Source organism: Xyrauchen texanus, chromosome 12 (genome assembly GCF_025860055.1).
Source record: "Xyrauchen texanus isolate HMW12.3.18 chromosome 12, RBS_HiC_50CHRs, whole genome shotgun sequence".
Lineage (NCBI taxonomy): Eukaryota > Metazoa > Chordata > Actinopteri > Cypriniformes > Catostomidae > Xyrauchen > Xyrauchen texanus.
The window spans coordinates 35,551,130-35,567,488 of record NC_068287.1 but is presented as its reverse complement, the minus strand read 5'-3'; the positions used below and the strand labels follow the sequence as shown (position 1 = coordinate 35,567,488).

General features: G+C 42.2%; 1 protein-coding gene across 1 annotated transcript; it reads left to right on the top strand.

Moving 5' to 3' along the window:
* The first annotated feature begins 1,003 nt into the window (after positions 1-1,003).
* selenow2a (selenoprotein W, 2a) lies at positions 1,004-5,423 on the top strand. Its single transcript, XM_052138824.1, has 4 exons — positions 1,004-1,123; positions 3,427-3,524; positions 3,652-3,728; positions 4,623-5,423. Exons 1-4 carry the CDS (start codon positions 1,095-1,097, stop codon positions 4,704-4,706), a joined length of 288 nt encoding a protein of 95 aa, XP_051994784.1. The 5' UTR covers positions 1,004-1,094; the 3' UTR covers positions 4,707-5,423.
* Positions 5,424-16,359: the final 10,936 nt, after the last annotated feature.

Sequence of the window (16,359 nt, the reverse complement as noted above, 5' to 3'; positions counted from 1 at the left end):
GACGATTCTCCCTGACCAATCAGTGATCTGCAGGAATTTTACGTCACATTTAGTAGCGGCTCGACACGTTTGGAACCTCGACCGAGGTGGTACTAAAAAAGTACCAGGTACCAGGTACTATCCACAGTGGAAACCTCAAAAAAGTGAGCAGAGTTGAGTTGAGTTGAGTTGAGTCGAGTTGAGTCGAGTTGAGTCGAGTTGTAGGCCTACCGTACAGTGGAAAAGCCCCATAAGTGGATTTTAGCGATGTGGCATTTAAGGACTTTTTTCATTTTGGACTAAACAATCCCATTAGGTCACTTATGCCTTATGACAAAAGGCCCTGGACCCTGGCTTAGTTTCTTGATATGGATTTGTTATTCAGCAAATCAGCCATCATGATAGGAATAAGGGAGCCTTCCATGGCCATTGCAAGCCTCACTTTTTCTTAATTGTTTGGTCTTTTATATGTCGTACATTGGGCAGGTGTGGGTTGAGTTCAGTAAGGTTTGTCTAATTCAGTAATGTAACCATGTCTATACATCCCATTTAGTAAAACATTTTGTCTGTGCAAAAATCAGTAAAGATTTTGAGGGGATAATATATATGTAAGAATATATAATTTAATTAAGTACTGTAATAAGAATAAATATTACACAAGTTCTGTGTATAAATTAATGGCTTGTGAGTTCAACAAATACACAGCACAGAACTGAGTTGTCCCTGATTTAATGTAGTTTTTCACTATTTTCTTTATGGATTATGTTTTTTGTGCATTTATTTATGCATGAAAGCATTTATTTTATGAATGAAGCAGAATGTATATGTTTATAATTAAGAGTTGTTTAATTCTGCTATTTTTAAGTTTTTCTTTCTCGATGAGTTCTAAAATTACTATAAGATGACAAGTTGAATTTTTAAACGAGCGTTTAATTCTTTGACTCAAGTTAACGCCTGCCGCCATCGTGTGGCTTTTCGCTCCCTTTTAAATTTCACAATGCCTCTTCCAGGTGATAGGGGGCGCAAGAGGTTCAGATTTACATAAGCCCCTCCTCTTAAAAGGAATAGTCAGGGATACGCGGAAGTAGCGCACTGAGTGACTCAGCTAGGCAAAAATGAGTGCGCAAATAAAAGTTGAATACTGGTGAGTGATTTTAGGATAGAAGTCTAAATTATCCCTGATTTAAAGTTGATTTTCTCTCGTTTTTGGGTGAAATTTCTTAAGGAGTATGATATATTAACTAGCTCAAGCAAGTTGCTAACAGTGCTACACATCAGTGCAGAACATCTCTTCCTCTGTGTATTTAACGATAAATATTATGCACTGGCTTATTGTGCATCATGTTTTAGCACGGGCAGTCAGCTAATATGCCACGTGTGTCTCGTTAACAAATCATATAATGATAGTTTGATGGAGTAGTCGTTTAAAAATCTGAGCTGGATTCATGAAATGGATCTCTTATCTCCCCTTGTGCCGGTGAGATTTCTCCATTTCGAGAGTACCTGATGGAAGTGTGATGGAAGAAGCTTAGGATACAGAGTATACGATAAACAACAAACACATTTTGATCCTAGACAGTCTGGCGTCCGGTAAATTGTGTGCAAGCACCTAGTGTTAAATATTCTGGAGATTATCTCCCGTGAGTGATCACATTATAGTCATTGTATTCATGGTATTCAGACTCGCATAACTACTCCTGCTGAAAACACCAGTTTTAACTACGGCTGTCGATTTAACGCGTTAATTCAGTACGATTAATTTTACAAAAAATAACGCGTTAAAAAATGAACGCATTTAATCGCACCATAATAAGGAAGATTATTGAGGAACGCAAGCTTGTAGTACCACCTGTTTACTCCAGAGGGCAGTAAGTGAAACTTCAGCTGTATGAGCAACACAGTTTATACAGTGAAGAAAACAACCGGCAACACAAACTTGCGTTACGTTCTTGCGTTCAAAACACTTGAAGGAGCGCAAATGTTAAGGGATCTCAAGATGTGTTTAAAGATTGAGTATTAATCTATATTTAACTTGACACAGTGATCTAAAAATATTATGTTTATGACGCAACGAACGACACAAGCATGTCTGACGCAGGGTGTGGCTGGATTGATATGGTGAAAAATTTGGAAATTACCCCATAAATATTTAATCACGAATAAAATCAAAGAAATTTCCTTCAAACTTATTTATAAGTACTACCTCACTAATTATTTTCTTGTAGAGATATTTAATTGTGATGTCGATATATTCTGTACATTTTGTGGTCTGCAGGAGGAAAAATGTTTTCATTTATTTTGGAATTGTTCCTACTCGACTTGTTTTTGGTCTGATTTCTGCAAGATTGTTAGAGTTCATATTAGTCCCAGCTTTCAAATTTGTTTTGAAAATGTTTTATTCATTTTATTTTAGCTATGACATAGCTCTTCATAAGTAGTATTATTTGATTAATGTTCTGCTTTTGTTGGCAAAGTTTTGTATTCATAAATGTAAGTATGGTGGTTATAAACCATTAGTTTTAATTTTTAATTCAGAGGTTCAGCAATACCTAAAAACAATTTCCAATTTTAGTAATAAGAAAGCTGTAAAATGTATTGAAATATGTAAACTATTTGATATTTTTATTTGAACTTTTTATTTTCCTTTTTGTTGTTGTTTGTTTTAATATACCTCTTGGCTCTAGATGTAAAAGTTTTGTAAGCATTTAAAAAAAAATTCTGATGCAGGTGTAGATTGACAGGTCCTTAAACAAGCCCTCATAATAAATCTCCAACTGATTGACAAATTCACTTGTGAAATGGATTGCTGTGAACTGTGTGTCAATGATTGGCTTATGATCAATAATATGGTAGTAAACAAAACATTGTACTCTAAAGCCGCTTTTTGTATTGTCTTATCAATGATGAACTCTTCTGCTACAGGAATATAAAGCATTTTAATTATCTGAATATTTTTTGTGTGTGTATATATATATATGTGTGTGTGTGTGTATATATATATATATAACCGGTCCTATTTGCCCGCTCCGAATGGGATTCGAACCTGGGTCTCTGGCGTGGGAGGCGGGTGTTCTAACAAGGAGGCTAAAGGCTACAGCCTCTAGCGTCAGTCGCTAGAGCACCTCTTGAGGGCAGGAGAGTTAGGTTTACACACTGTTCAGCTATCTACCAGCTGGCTCCCGCTATATATATATATATATATATATATATATATATATATATATATATAAAATATTTAACGATAACTAAGTATAACTATATATTGATATAAATATGTATAATCATTATATATTGAATTATTGTTATATGAGGGGCTTTCTCAGCAAATATTTGTATATGCAATTAATCACAATTAATTAATCGGGACACCATGTAATTAATTAGATTAAAATGTTTAATCGATTGACAGCCCTAGTTTTAACCATTACTTTCACTCTTGTGTTGCAGTGGTGGATGAGGGTACGAGCCCCGTTTTCAGGAGCTGAAGCATGTCGTCACTGCTGAGTTCACTGATGCGGATGTGACTGGCTTTGTAGGCCGGCAGGGTGAGTTGCAGATTTATGGCCAGAGTGATTTATGTTTATGGAAAAATATATGAAGCATGAGAAATTTTGCCTACAGATGTCGTCGTTCATCTGCAAAATTACATAGATGTGTTTTTCTACCTCCCAGGGAGCTTCGAGATAGAGATCAATGGACAACTGGTCTTCTCAAAGCTGGAAACCAGTGGTTTCCCCTATGAGGATGATGTAAGTAAACTTTCTTCCCTTACAGGGATAGTTCACCCAAAAAGTAAAAATTGTCTTATCATTTACTCACCTGCGCGTTATCGCAGATGTGTATGCATTTCTTTCTTCTGCTGAACACAAGTGAAGATTTCTGATCTGTAGGTCCATATAATGCAAGTGAATGTGTGATTTTTTTTTTTTTGGAGCTTTAAATGTTTGGTACCCAAAGGCCACATAAAAGTAAACCATAAAGTCTCTAGTGGTTAAATATATATGTTCAGAAGCAATATGATAGGTGTGGGTGAGAAACAGATTAAAATTTAAATAATTATTTCCTACTATAAATTCTCCCTGCCCAGTAGGTGGCGATATGCATGATGAATGTGAATTGCCAAAAACAAATTAAGAGGAATGTGAAAATGAATGTGGAGTTAAAAAAGACTTCAATGTTGTTTCTCACCAACACACATAATATTGCTTCTGAAGATATGGATTTAACCAGTCTTCTGGATTAAATTTATGCTGTCTTCATGTGCTTTTAGAGCTTCAAAGTTTTGGACCCTATTGACTTGCAATGAATGGACCTACAGAGCTGAAATATTCTTCTAAATAATTTTAATTTTTGTTCAGCAGCAGAAAGTCATACGCAACTGGGATGGCATGACAGTGAGTAAATTATGTGAGAATTTTTCTTTTTTGTTAAACTGTTATTACTATTCCTTTAGAGAATTCTGTTATTGTTTACTCGCCCTCATGTTGTTCCAAACCTGCACGACATTCTTCTATGGATCACAAAAGAGGTTATATTATACATCATGAGTGTGATGACAGAACTCCTTACTTTGAATAGTAATAATGACTTGTGATTTAAACATGTATGTCTCTCTTTATTTTCTCCTTTCTCTCCTTCACAAGATTATGGCTGCTATCCAAAGGGCCTATGATGGCCAGCCTGTGGAGAAGATCACCAAGAGCCGGCCTCCTTGTGTCATTCTTTAACCTCTTAACCCTTCACATTTGGCTCAATTGATTATATCAGCACCTATGACTACTTTGAGAAGTCCTAAAATTCCCTTGCATGTGCCTGTTAACATAATTTGATCATGTAAGTCTAAGAATCAATAAGCAAAGGAAATAAATGTCTAATAAGAGAGCTCTGGTGCTTGATCCTTATTGTCCCCTCCTCTTCACTCCTCCTGTCTGGTTGCTGGACATAAATGATTACCGTAACTCTAAAGTAAGCAGTTACGGTATGAGGTGTGCAGTCCAAGCAGCCATAAAGCAGGAGCAGAAAGATGGGAGAACAGTTAGGAGGAAGCCAAAAGTGAGGTTAATATCTTTTGTTTTTTGATAAAGCCACGTTGCCAACTGGTGTCCCTATTCTTTGGTTTATTTGTTACTTTTTCACATTTTGGGGTTTATAATAAAGAATAAATGTGAAGAGTGTAATGATACTGCTAATATACTAAAAAGGAAATGCTCTGTTCATCTACAGTAAACCAGCATAGTTACATTTGCAGATGTCTTTGTGGGACTTCCAAGTTTCAAGGCACCTCAAGTGTTTACTTTGTGTCCTTTATGTCCTCCCATATTTCAGCTCAGCATGAAGAGGTCTCCTGGCCAAGCCTAAAAATGGTTGAAATTGAAAGTTTGTTTGAAGTACTGTAGGGAACATACAGCTGTAACTAATGTCAGAATAAAGCTCAAGCTACTTGCAAGAATTTATTTGAAGTAGTTTTGTGTGTTTTTAATTGTAGTGTTGGTGAATTATTTTTATTTATTTTTTGGTCCATCAAGTCAAACCAGATATCTGGCTGAGGGGCATTTAAATGACCGGAAGCCACAATCGTTCAATCAAATAGCCAGAACACTGATTGACAGGAAAATGTGTTCAATGAGTTGCAACACCCACCAGTAAGAATGTGCGCGATCTGCAGGTGTTGATTTTTGTGATAGAGATTAGACAATCTTAAAAACTACAAAGCGGTAAAAATGTAAGAGAACATGTCGAAAATGGGGAAATGACCCTGATATCTATTGGTGATTAATGCCATGTCTTATCTGTGAGTTTTTCTTGGAGAAGTTGCAATGACCAGGCTACTGGTGCATTTGGCTAGAAGTTTAATGTTGTTGAGAACACTGAGGGATAAATTCTGATCATAGAAGTAGCCTATCATAAAGTAACTCGATTTAAAAGTGACTCATGGATGTGCGCACAAGAACACGAGATGATTGAAAATCAATTGCGTTACGTCCGCGATCACAGCTGTCTAACTTTGTTCCGCGTATTAGCGTGAATTCGCCTACAAAGATGTAGTTTTCTTGGAATTTGGAATGAGCCAAAACAGCGTAAAAGTTTAGGACGGATTTTATATATATATATATAACCTTTGTATGACATAATTAAAAACACATAACTGATATCATAATAGCACACTGGCATACTTTCATTATTTGGCTTCTTCCCAGGGCAGCACATTTGTTCCTGTTCTGTGCGCGACTGTTTATATGTGTGAATAAAGAAACATGGGTAAATGGAAAGGTTTTTGGAAACTTTAAATTTGCGTCACATCATTGTGATGTCTCGGTTGTAAAGGAAATGTTGTAGTGTTCTGGTTTGTGCATTTCATTTTCATATAAACTATTTGGGGGTTTTATGCACGAATCCCGTAGGGATGGGCGATACCATAGGCGGAAATTGTGAGGGGGGGGGGATTAAATATGTGTATTGTAAATAATATAATGATATATTCTTAAAACAATTGTTTAAGAAATAAAATAATACATATGCAAATGGGGCAACAACAAAAAAAAAGTTGGTGTCCCCTTCAAAAATTGCTCTTGAGAATTGTTATGTTTATTGTCCCCCCCCAACATTTTGATGAAATTTTCGCCCCTGGGCGATACCACTTATTTTCTTTTCGATCTGATAATTTGAAGTCCAATAACGTTGATATCGATACCGATACTTCTACTAAACAGATTTTTTTTTCGATTCCTTGGGATAAAATTGGAAATGTAAAATATTAATTTTGTTATAATTCGTCATTATTTATTATTTTTTTTTATTTATTTTTTGGCGATTTATTGAGATAAATTGGAAATGTAAAATATTAATTTTGTTATAATTCGTCGTTATTTTATTTTTATTTTTTTGCGATTTATTGGGATAAAAGTGGTCATATAAAATATGACTTTTGTCATAATTCGTCATTATTATTATTTTACTATTTTATTATTATTATTATTATTATTTTACATTTGTGAGCCATAACAGAAATGTATTAGACTTCTGTTTTGTTTACCCCTATACATAAATTAACCATGGTTTCACTACAGTAACCATTTAGTTAAACTATAGTTACCACATAATATTGCTGTAGTAAAACCACGGTTTCAACATTCATTTTAATGTATCTCATAAGCTTCGAAGTTGAAATGATTAATTATATGACTTGTTGCATGGCACCGGAACTATTTTTTCTTCCGCTCATCTTGATGCGCAGAAATGCTCAAATACACCAGCAGTCAGACATCGCTTACCCTTTCACTCAATAGCACTTGTTCAAAGAGGGAGCAATGCTTTCCTGAGATAATGACAGAAAAACAGCGTCTGGATTTATTCATACCAAGTAATGACAAAACTATACATGAAACGTATTATAATGGACTGGTGTGACCATTTTAACTGGTTAATTAAATTAAGAGGTGTTAAAACATTGATAATGATCTTAAGTCCTTGTTAATAAATTATACACTAATGAAAACTACCCATGGATTTACTGTAGTAATATTTAGTAACCACGACTGTAGTAACCATGTTGTTTTTAGTATGGTTTTAGTACAGCATTACTGTAGTATCCAGTAACTTATGGTTTAGTAATAGTAGCCATATAATGATATCTATGGTTCATTTTACGGTTTTATATGTTGCTTATACTTTCAAAATTCTTAAAAGGTAAACAAAGCAGCATAATCATTTTATGCTTAGGCCTATAAATATATAAACACTTTAAGTCATTATTTGTTACTAATTTTATTCAAAGAATTAGTTAAAATTTAATTTATTAGAGGTATTGATATCGTTATGGGCGATACTGGCCTAAAATTACTTGGTATCGGATTGAAAAGAATATAAGTGGTATCGCCCATATCCCTAAAATAGTTGCCCATCCTGGACAGATAGCCCAATCCTTTTTATTTCACTTTGAAGCTTATGATTATTGTTTATGTTCATGGTAGCCAAATAATATCCCTAGTTTAAAAACATTTTAGTATCGATATTTTTGTGTGAGGATCGATATTTTGTAATACGACATCAGTATCGGAAGTATCTATACTTTAGGATCGATCCGTCCATCTCTAGAATCTGGCAACACATGCTGTGTCGCTTTTTTTAGCGGCCACTTTAATACCCTAAAAAGCTGTCCAGGGAGGTTTAGAGAGACCGTGTCTGGTGTGGAGTTATTGTAAGATGTCACCTTATGTTATGTAGAAGAAAAACGATTTAACAACAAAGCAAGCCCATTACATGCACCCTAATGACTTTCAATTAGCATATTTTAGACAAAATGTTCAAATGTTTGTGCTCTAAACTACTAGTGGCGGATGAGGGTACAAGCCCAGCTTCGAGGAGCTGAAGCGGAACATAAGCGCGAAGTTTCCCCATGCGAAGGTGTCTGGCTTCGTGGGCAGAATAGGTTGAGTACAAACTGTCCTTCTGACTGTCCATGTTTGTTCCTAGATTCCACAAGTGTATGTGATTTCAATACTATCTGTGGTCAATCTATTTCATCTTTATAGGGAGCTTTGAGATTGAGATCAATGAACATTTGGTCTTCTCAAAGTTAGAAACGAGTGGTTACCCTTATGAGGAGGATGTAAATATTAGAAAGTATTTCAGTTTTTACATGATTTTATGACTTAAAGGTGCACTCAGGAATTTTTTCCTCATTAAAAATAAGTTGAACTCAAAAGACATGATTTGTAATTTTGTAATATATGTAGGAAATCCTGAGCACACACATTAAAAAGAAGACTCCTGTCATATCAGTAACCTTATAAAAGCTGTTTTATTCTGCATGGAGAGGGTCCACACATGTGGGCTGCCATGTTCGAATCACATGACCAGCCGAATACTACTCTCTTAATCTCAGTAACCGTCCTGTTATCCGACACTTTCACTCATTGATTAAAATAATCATTACTGAATGCTAAATTTCTACAATGGCATCTGGAACTGAAAACGTCTAGGTTACGGATGTAACCTCCGTTCCCTGATGGAGGGAACGAGACGTTGTGTCGGAGAAGCGACACTAGGGGTCTCTCTTGAGCGCCGAATATGCCTCTGATCCATTGAAAAAAGGCCAATGAGAAGTTGGCAGTCAGTATTTGCATACCCCGCCCCCGGACATACGGGCATAAAGGCGAGGCAAATACTAGAGTTCATTCAGGATTTTTCTGAGGAGCCGGAAATGGTTCTGGCCACTACAGCGGTTCGGCTCAGCGACATGGCCGGGAAGACACAACGTCTCGTTCCCTCCATCAGGGAACAGAGGTTACATCCGTTACAGGGCTAGGGAGGAATCAACCAGGGATTCACGTTGAGTGGAGTCTCCTGGGAAAAAAGACGCACTGTTTTACCTCAAGCGAGGGAAAGGGCGTATACGCAAGCGATTCACCCGGCCAGCCCATCAGCGTGTTACTGAGTTCTACTGGCTCGGACCTGAGAAAACACGGGATGAAACTGACTCAACCCTGAGATTGTAGTATCTCACAAAGGTGTTGGGTGTCGCCCAACCCGCTGCTCTACAAATGTCTGCCAGGGAGGTACCCTTAGCCAGTGCCCACGAGGACGCAACACTCCTTGTCGAGTGAGCTCGGACCTGCAAGGGTGGGGGCACGGCCTGGGTGTGATAAGCCAATGAAATGGCATCTACAACCCAGTGGGAAAGCCTCTGTTTGGAGACAGCGTTTCCTTTCCGCTGTCCCCCAAAGCATACAAAGAGCTGCTCAGAGCGTCTGAAGCTCTGCGTGCGGTCCAGGTAGGTACGCAAAGCACGTACCGCACACAGCAACGAAGGGGCTGGGTCTGCCTCCTCCCGGGGCAACGCTTGCAGGTTCACTACCTGGTCTCTGAAGGGCATGGTAGGAACCTTGGGCACATAGCCCGGTCGTGGTCTTAGGATCACATGAGTGTCTGCCGGACAGACAGAGAACGCTTGCAGGTCCCGACCCTCTTGATGGAAGCGAGCGCGATCAGCAGGGCCGTCTTAAGGGAGAGGGCCCTGAGTCCAACTGATTCTAGCGGCTCGAAGGGAGGTCTCTGGAGGCCCACTGAGGACTACCGAGAGGTCCCAGGAGGGGAACAGTGCTTACCAAGAGACTTACCGTCTACTGCGTTGTGGTGAGCTGCGGTAGCAGCGACATACACCTTTAGGGTGGAAGGGGACAGCCTCCCCTCCAGCCTCTCCTGCAGGAATAAGAGCACTGACCTAACTGCGCACCTCTGTGGGCCTTCAGCCCTGGAAGAACACCAATCTGCGAACAGGCGCCACTTCTGGGCGTAAAGCTGCCTGGTAGAAGGGGCTCTGGCTTGGTTGATCGTGTCTACGACGGTAGGTGGTAGACCAGCTAGATCTTCCGCGTCCCGTCCAGGGACCAGACGTGGAGTTTCCAGAGGCCTGGATGCAGATGCCAGAGCGTGCCCTGCCCCTGAGAAAGAAGGTCCTTCCTCAGGGGAATCCGCCAGGGAGGGGCTGTCGCGAGGAGCACGAGGTCCGAAAACCAGGCCCGGTTGGGCCAGTAGGGAGCCACTAGTGTGACTTGTTCCTCGTCCTCCCTGACCTTGCACAGCACCTGTGCAAGAAGGCTCACTGGGGGAAAAACATACTTGCGTAGCACCGCAGGCCAGCTGTGCACCAGCGCGTCTGTCCCAAGGGAGCCTCTGTTCGGCCGTACCAGAGCGGGCAGTGGGAGGTCTCTCGGGAGGCAAGCAGGTCTACCTGGGCTCTGCCGAACCGTTCCCAAATCAGCTGGACCGACTGGGGGTGGAGCCTCCACTCTCCACTGGGTAAGCTCTGTCGTGACAGTGTGTCCGCTACCACATTGAGCTTGCCGGGGATGTGAGTGGCACGCAGCGACCGGAGTCTCTGCTTGCTCCAAAGGAGGAGACGACGGGCGAGTCGTGACATGTGGCGGGAGCATACGCCGCCATGGCTATTTATGTACGCTACCGCAGTGGTGCTGTCTGACCTGATTAGGACATGTTTGTCTCAGATTAACGGGAGAAACCGCTGCAGGGCAAAGAAAACAGTCAACAACTCTAGGCAATTGATATGCCAGCGCAGCGGGGCCCCTCTCCAACGGCCCGCGGCTGCGTGCCCTTTGCACACGGCGCCCAAACCCAATCTGGAGGCGTCGGTAGTGACCAGGATGCGTCGGGGCACTCCTGCCCGTAGAAAGCAGAGGTCTGTCCAGGGTTGTAGTGTTTTTCGGCAGGCATGGGTGATCGTCACACGGTGCGTGCCGTGGCGCCATGCTTGTCTCGGAACTTGAGTCTGAAGCCAGTGCTGAATCGGTCTCATATGCATCAACCCCAGCGACGTGGTCGCGGCGGAGGATGCTATATGCCCCAGGAGCCTCTGGAAGTGTTTTAAAGGGACCGTTGTGCCTGGCCTGAATTTGGCGAGGCATTCCAGCACCGACTGCGCACGCTCGTTGGTGAGACGTGCGGACATTGAGACTGAGTCTAACTCCATGCCGAGAAAGGAGATGCTCTGGACCGGGGTGAGCTTGCTCTTTTCTTGGTTGACCTGAAGCCCCAAGCGGCTGAGGTGCCTGAGCACCTGGTCTCTGTGAGCGCATAGTAACTCTCGGGAGTGGGCCAATATGAGCCAGTCGTCGAGGTAGTTGAGTATGTGGATGCCGGCTTCTCGGAGCGGGGCAAGAGCTGCCTCTGTGACTTTCGTGAAGACGCGAGGGGACAGAGACACGCCGAAGGGGAGGACTTTGTACTGGAACACCTGGCCGTCGAACGCAAACCGTAGAAAAGGTTGGTGTCACGGCAAGATTGAGACGTGGAAGTACGCGTCCTTCAGGTCTAACGCTGTGAACCAATCTAGGTGTTGGACGCTTGTCAAGATGCATTTGTGCGTGAGCATTTTGAACGGGAGTTTGAGCAGCGCTCGATTGAAAACTCGCAGGTCCAAGATTGGTCGTAAGCCGCCGCCTTTCTTGGGTACAATGAAGTAAGGGCTGTAGAAACCCTTCTTCATTTCGGTTGGAGGGACAGGCTCTATCGCGTCTTTGAGTAAGAGAGTAGCGATCTCCGCGTGCAGGAATTTGGCATGTTGGCCGTGCACTGCGGTAAAGCGGACGCCCGTGAAGGGGGACGGGGACTGGCAAACTGAATAGCGTAACCGAGTCGGATGGTCCGGTCCAGCCAGCGAGACGGGTTGGGAAGTGAAAGCCACGCATCCAATCTCCGTGCTAGGTGCACCAAAGGGATGGTTATTTTTGACGTACCCGGCGGGGCTTCGCAGCAGGGCGGAGCAGGTAGTACGCCGTCGGGAGGCGCGGACGCGTCCCGAGGCTCTGGTGCTGAGAAAAGACTCAAAGCACTTACCTTGCTCCGGACATCCGGCAGGGGGCGGGTTGGTGACTGAGGAGGAGGTCCTTTAGTGGCGTCCTCTGGACTCGTCAGAACCGGCCGGCCGGAGAACAGTCGTGGGGCTGAAGGCGGATCTGGGGCCGCATTCAGCATGCCGGGACTGTTGAGGCCTGGTGGCAGAGTGCCGTGAGAACGGCATTTGCGGGCCAGGTGACCCAGAGACAAAAAAGGAAATAGCTCTATTATTGAGAATGTGAGTACCGCAGCCCCCGTTAGGGGGTGTGGCAAATGAAATTAATTCAACAAAAGATTCTCCTCCCGGCCCTCCACCGGGAACGGAGTGGTCTTACCAGCTCGGAGCTAACGTCTCAGTCTCTGGGTCGGTCATCTCAGGAGCGCCTGGGAGCCTTCCGGGTCCTCGAGGGGGTCCGTGAGATGAGGGGGCGTCCATCTTCTGCGGGGAGCTCGACGCCAGGGCAGAGAGCTGGGCCCATGTTTGTTGAGGCAGAGCACCGCTTTTCTTTCTTTCTTGAAAGCCGCAGGAGGACGCCCTCGGCGAGCAGACAGGGCATGGCCCCTGGCGGCACGTTTGTGGCAGGGCAGGATGTGTGAAATAGCCTCCGTCTGCTTCTTCACCACTGAGGGCTGTTGGGTAGAGTCGTCAGGTGGTGTCGCCGAATGGACGGAGCTGGGAGACGGGAGCATTTGAGAAAGTGTGCTTTGTCTACCTCCTCTACTGCGACCAGGTCCAGTCCATGTGTTGAGTTTCCAGACCACAAGGGGCGCCATCGCGTGTTCGAGTGCAGTTCCTGCAGCACGTCAAGAACAGGACTACCCAAGTGCACATTTTTGGAGCCTTGACCCGGTGGACTGCAGGGGGGGGCCATGGCGTGCAGGGGGGGAGTGGTCTGGGACCGCTCTACCGCCGAGGGTAGTGAGAGCGGAGGAGCAAGGAAGCTTGGCTTGAAGATGAGCTCAAGGGACCGGCAGGCCGGCCGTGAAGCGGGCCGCACTCATCCCGAGCAGATGGGAGCAAGCAAGCGTGCTGGGGAGGCGGGTGGTTCGCGGGGGGGTACCCGGCGAACACAGCCCATCTTTATCCCCAAATCACCTTCATCGCCCGCGGCGCCTGCCCCAATCCCGTGGGAAAGAGGCGAGGCGCGGGGGCGGCTGAAGTGGCTTTCTCTCACTACAAGAAAAAGCCTACGACCGCAATGCTGTCATGGCTATGTTCTCGCACTGAAAACATAGACCATTCATAAAAACGCTGCCTGCGTGTAATCGCAACCCAGGTACGCCAGGCAGTTTTTATGACCGTAGGAGTTGGGAGAAATCGACCGCATCCGGAAACTACACAGAGGCGGAAACACGTCTTTAAAAAGACGCGTCCTGAAAAGGACGTTCAACACCGCTGTGTATTGCTCTTTTAGAAAAAATCACTCTCTTAAACAACTCTCTTAGAGTTGGGTTTCTGCACTGTCGAAGCGCCCAGGGGCAATTGCACTGCCGTGCAAGAAGGAGAAATCCCCGCTGTAATGCGCCCTCAATCCAACAGCATGCAGAGCGTCAGAGGAATACAGGAACTGGTGTGATCTCACGCGAACAGCATGCACAACCATCGGCTCCGAAGAAAATTTCTGAATGAACTCTAGTATTTGCCTCGCCTTTATGCCCGTATGTCCGGGGGCGGGGTATGCAAATACTGACTGCCAACTTCTCATTTGCCTTTTTTCAATGGATCAGAGGCATATTCGGCGCTCAAGAGAGACCCCTAGTGTCACTTCTCCAACACAACGTGGAGAGAGCGACAGACGGGGAACTATTGATTTGAAATGATTCTGTATTCAATCCGCTAGGTGTCAGTGTTAGTCCAAGATGACATATGTTTTTGAGTACACCTTTTAATGTTTCCCCTTCCAAACAAAAAGAGCTCATAGGGGGAAATGTCACCATTAAAAGTATTTATTACAGGAGTAATAATGATGAATGATTTAAAAACATTGAACATGAAACAGAACCTGTTAAATGTGCTGTATGTGATTTTTTTGGAATACCACACATAAAATATCCAGATATCATGGTAAAAGTGTAGGTGTCCTGAGAATTCACACCTATCTCTGTGATAGCACTGTAAACAACAACAATAAAAGTGTCAACAGATTGACACGCACCGTTTTATCAGAAAGGCTTATGTACACTCAGTATAAGCACTTTATTAGGAATGCCTGTACACCGAATTATTCATGCAATTATCTCATCAGCCAATTGTGTGGCAGCAGTGCAATGCATAAAAGCATGGAGACATGGGTCAGGGGCTTCAGTTAATGTTTATATCAACCATCAGAATGGGGAAAAATTTTTGATTTTGACCTATGTATGATTGTTGGTGCCAGATGGGCTGGATTGAGTATTTCTGTAAATATTGATCTCCTGGGACTGCACAACGGTCTTTAGAGTTTACTCAGAATGGTGCTAAAAACTAAAAACATCCAGTGAGCGACAGTTCTGAGGACAGAAATGCATTGTTGATGAGAGAGGTCAACGGAGAATGGCCAGACTAGTTCGAGCTGACAGAAAGGCTACGGTAACTCACATATGTAACCGCTCTGTACAATTTTACTGAGCAGAATAGCATCTCAGAATAAGCACACTGAACCTTGAGAACGGATGGGCTACAACAGCAGAAGACCAGATTGGGCACTTTTTTTTTTTTACTTTTTAAAAATATTTGGATGCTTAAGCTGAACTTGTATTTATTCCTATGCATTTGTGAATCTTCTTCACTACCATGGTTAGATGTAACATGATTTCTATAAAACAAACTATGGCATTTTTGTAGGCCTACTCTAAACACATGTGAAAATAATAAATAAAATATAAATATTTGTAAGCTGTATATATATATATATATATATATATATATATATATATATATATATATATATATATATATATATATATTCCCTCACTCACCTAATTAAATAAAATAATGTATTCATATAAATAATCTAGTTCTGCCTAATGTATAGTTAGTGTTACTATAGTAAATTCCAGGGTGGTGATGTAGAATTCTGTGCTGAATTCAAATGGTTTCCACTTCTGGCACCTTCTCACTGATTCTCGTAAAGTTGCAAGTTTAAGATTTAAGAGCTTTGCACTCGCTGTACTCTGTCCATTGAGCCGTATCGATCTACAAGAGCCATACAGGTGCATTAGCTGAGGTTGTGCCTCTGCCTGTGTATTTGACGCTGCTAAACCAGATACTTCATATGTGTCGCTAGACTTCAAAATCAGATGAACCGCGGTACAAATGCGTACCAAGCCGTATAATTGAAAACCAACAGATATACTCCAAGTCTAGATAAACGTTTTAATGCAAAGAGGAACTTGAAGATAGATTTGATTATATGACTGATGAATGCTCCCCTTTTGCCCCAAATCCTTCATCTTTGAACTTTTATGCAGATAAAGATTGCAAAATGTAGTTGTTTTTTTTTTTTTGCTGATCTGGTGAGAGCACCTATGAAGAAAATGTCAAATCAATGATGATCTAGTATGGATGAACTGAAAGCTTTGGTGGCTGAAACCTGGAGGAAACTTTCACCACAGCTTTTACAGAAACTTGATTCTTTAGCCAGACGTTGTCAAGAAGTTTTGGGTATGAAAGGATTGCAAACTACTGTTAAAAACTAAAACACTTAAACGTGATCTTTAATGAAGCCATTATCAAGTGTCTAAATAATTTTGTATACATTTTAAACTGTATATCTATTGTTTAATTTAAAACGTAACAAGCTTCTATTGGTTAAATATTTTGTTGAAAAGTGTGTTTCTGTTATCTATCTTTTTAATAAATGTAACTTAGTTTGATGTTTTGTTTTCAAAAGCAAAGGAATTCATGCATTTTTATGTTTAGCTTAAGCTGTGTGTGTGTGTGTGTGTGTGTGTGTGTGTGTGTGTGTGTGTGTGTGTGTGTGCGTGTATTTATCACTTTGTGGGGACCAAATGTCCCCATAAGGATAGTAAAACCCGAAATTTTTG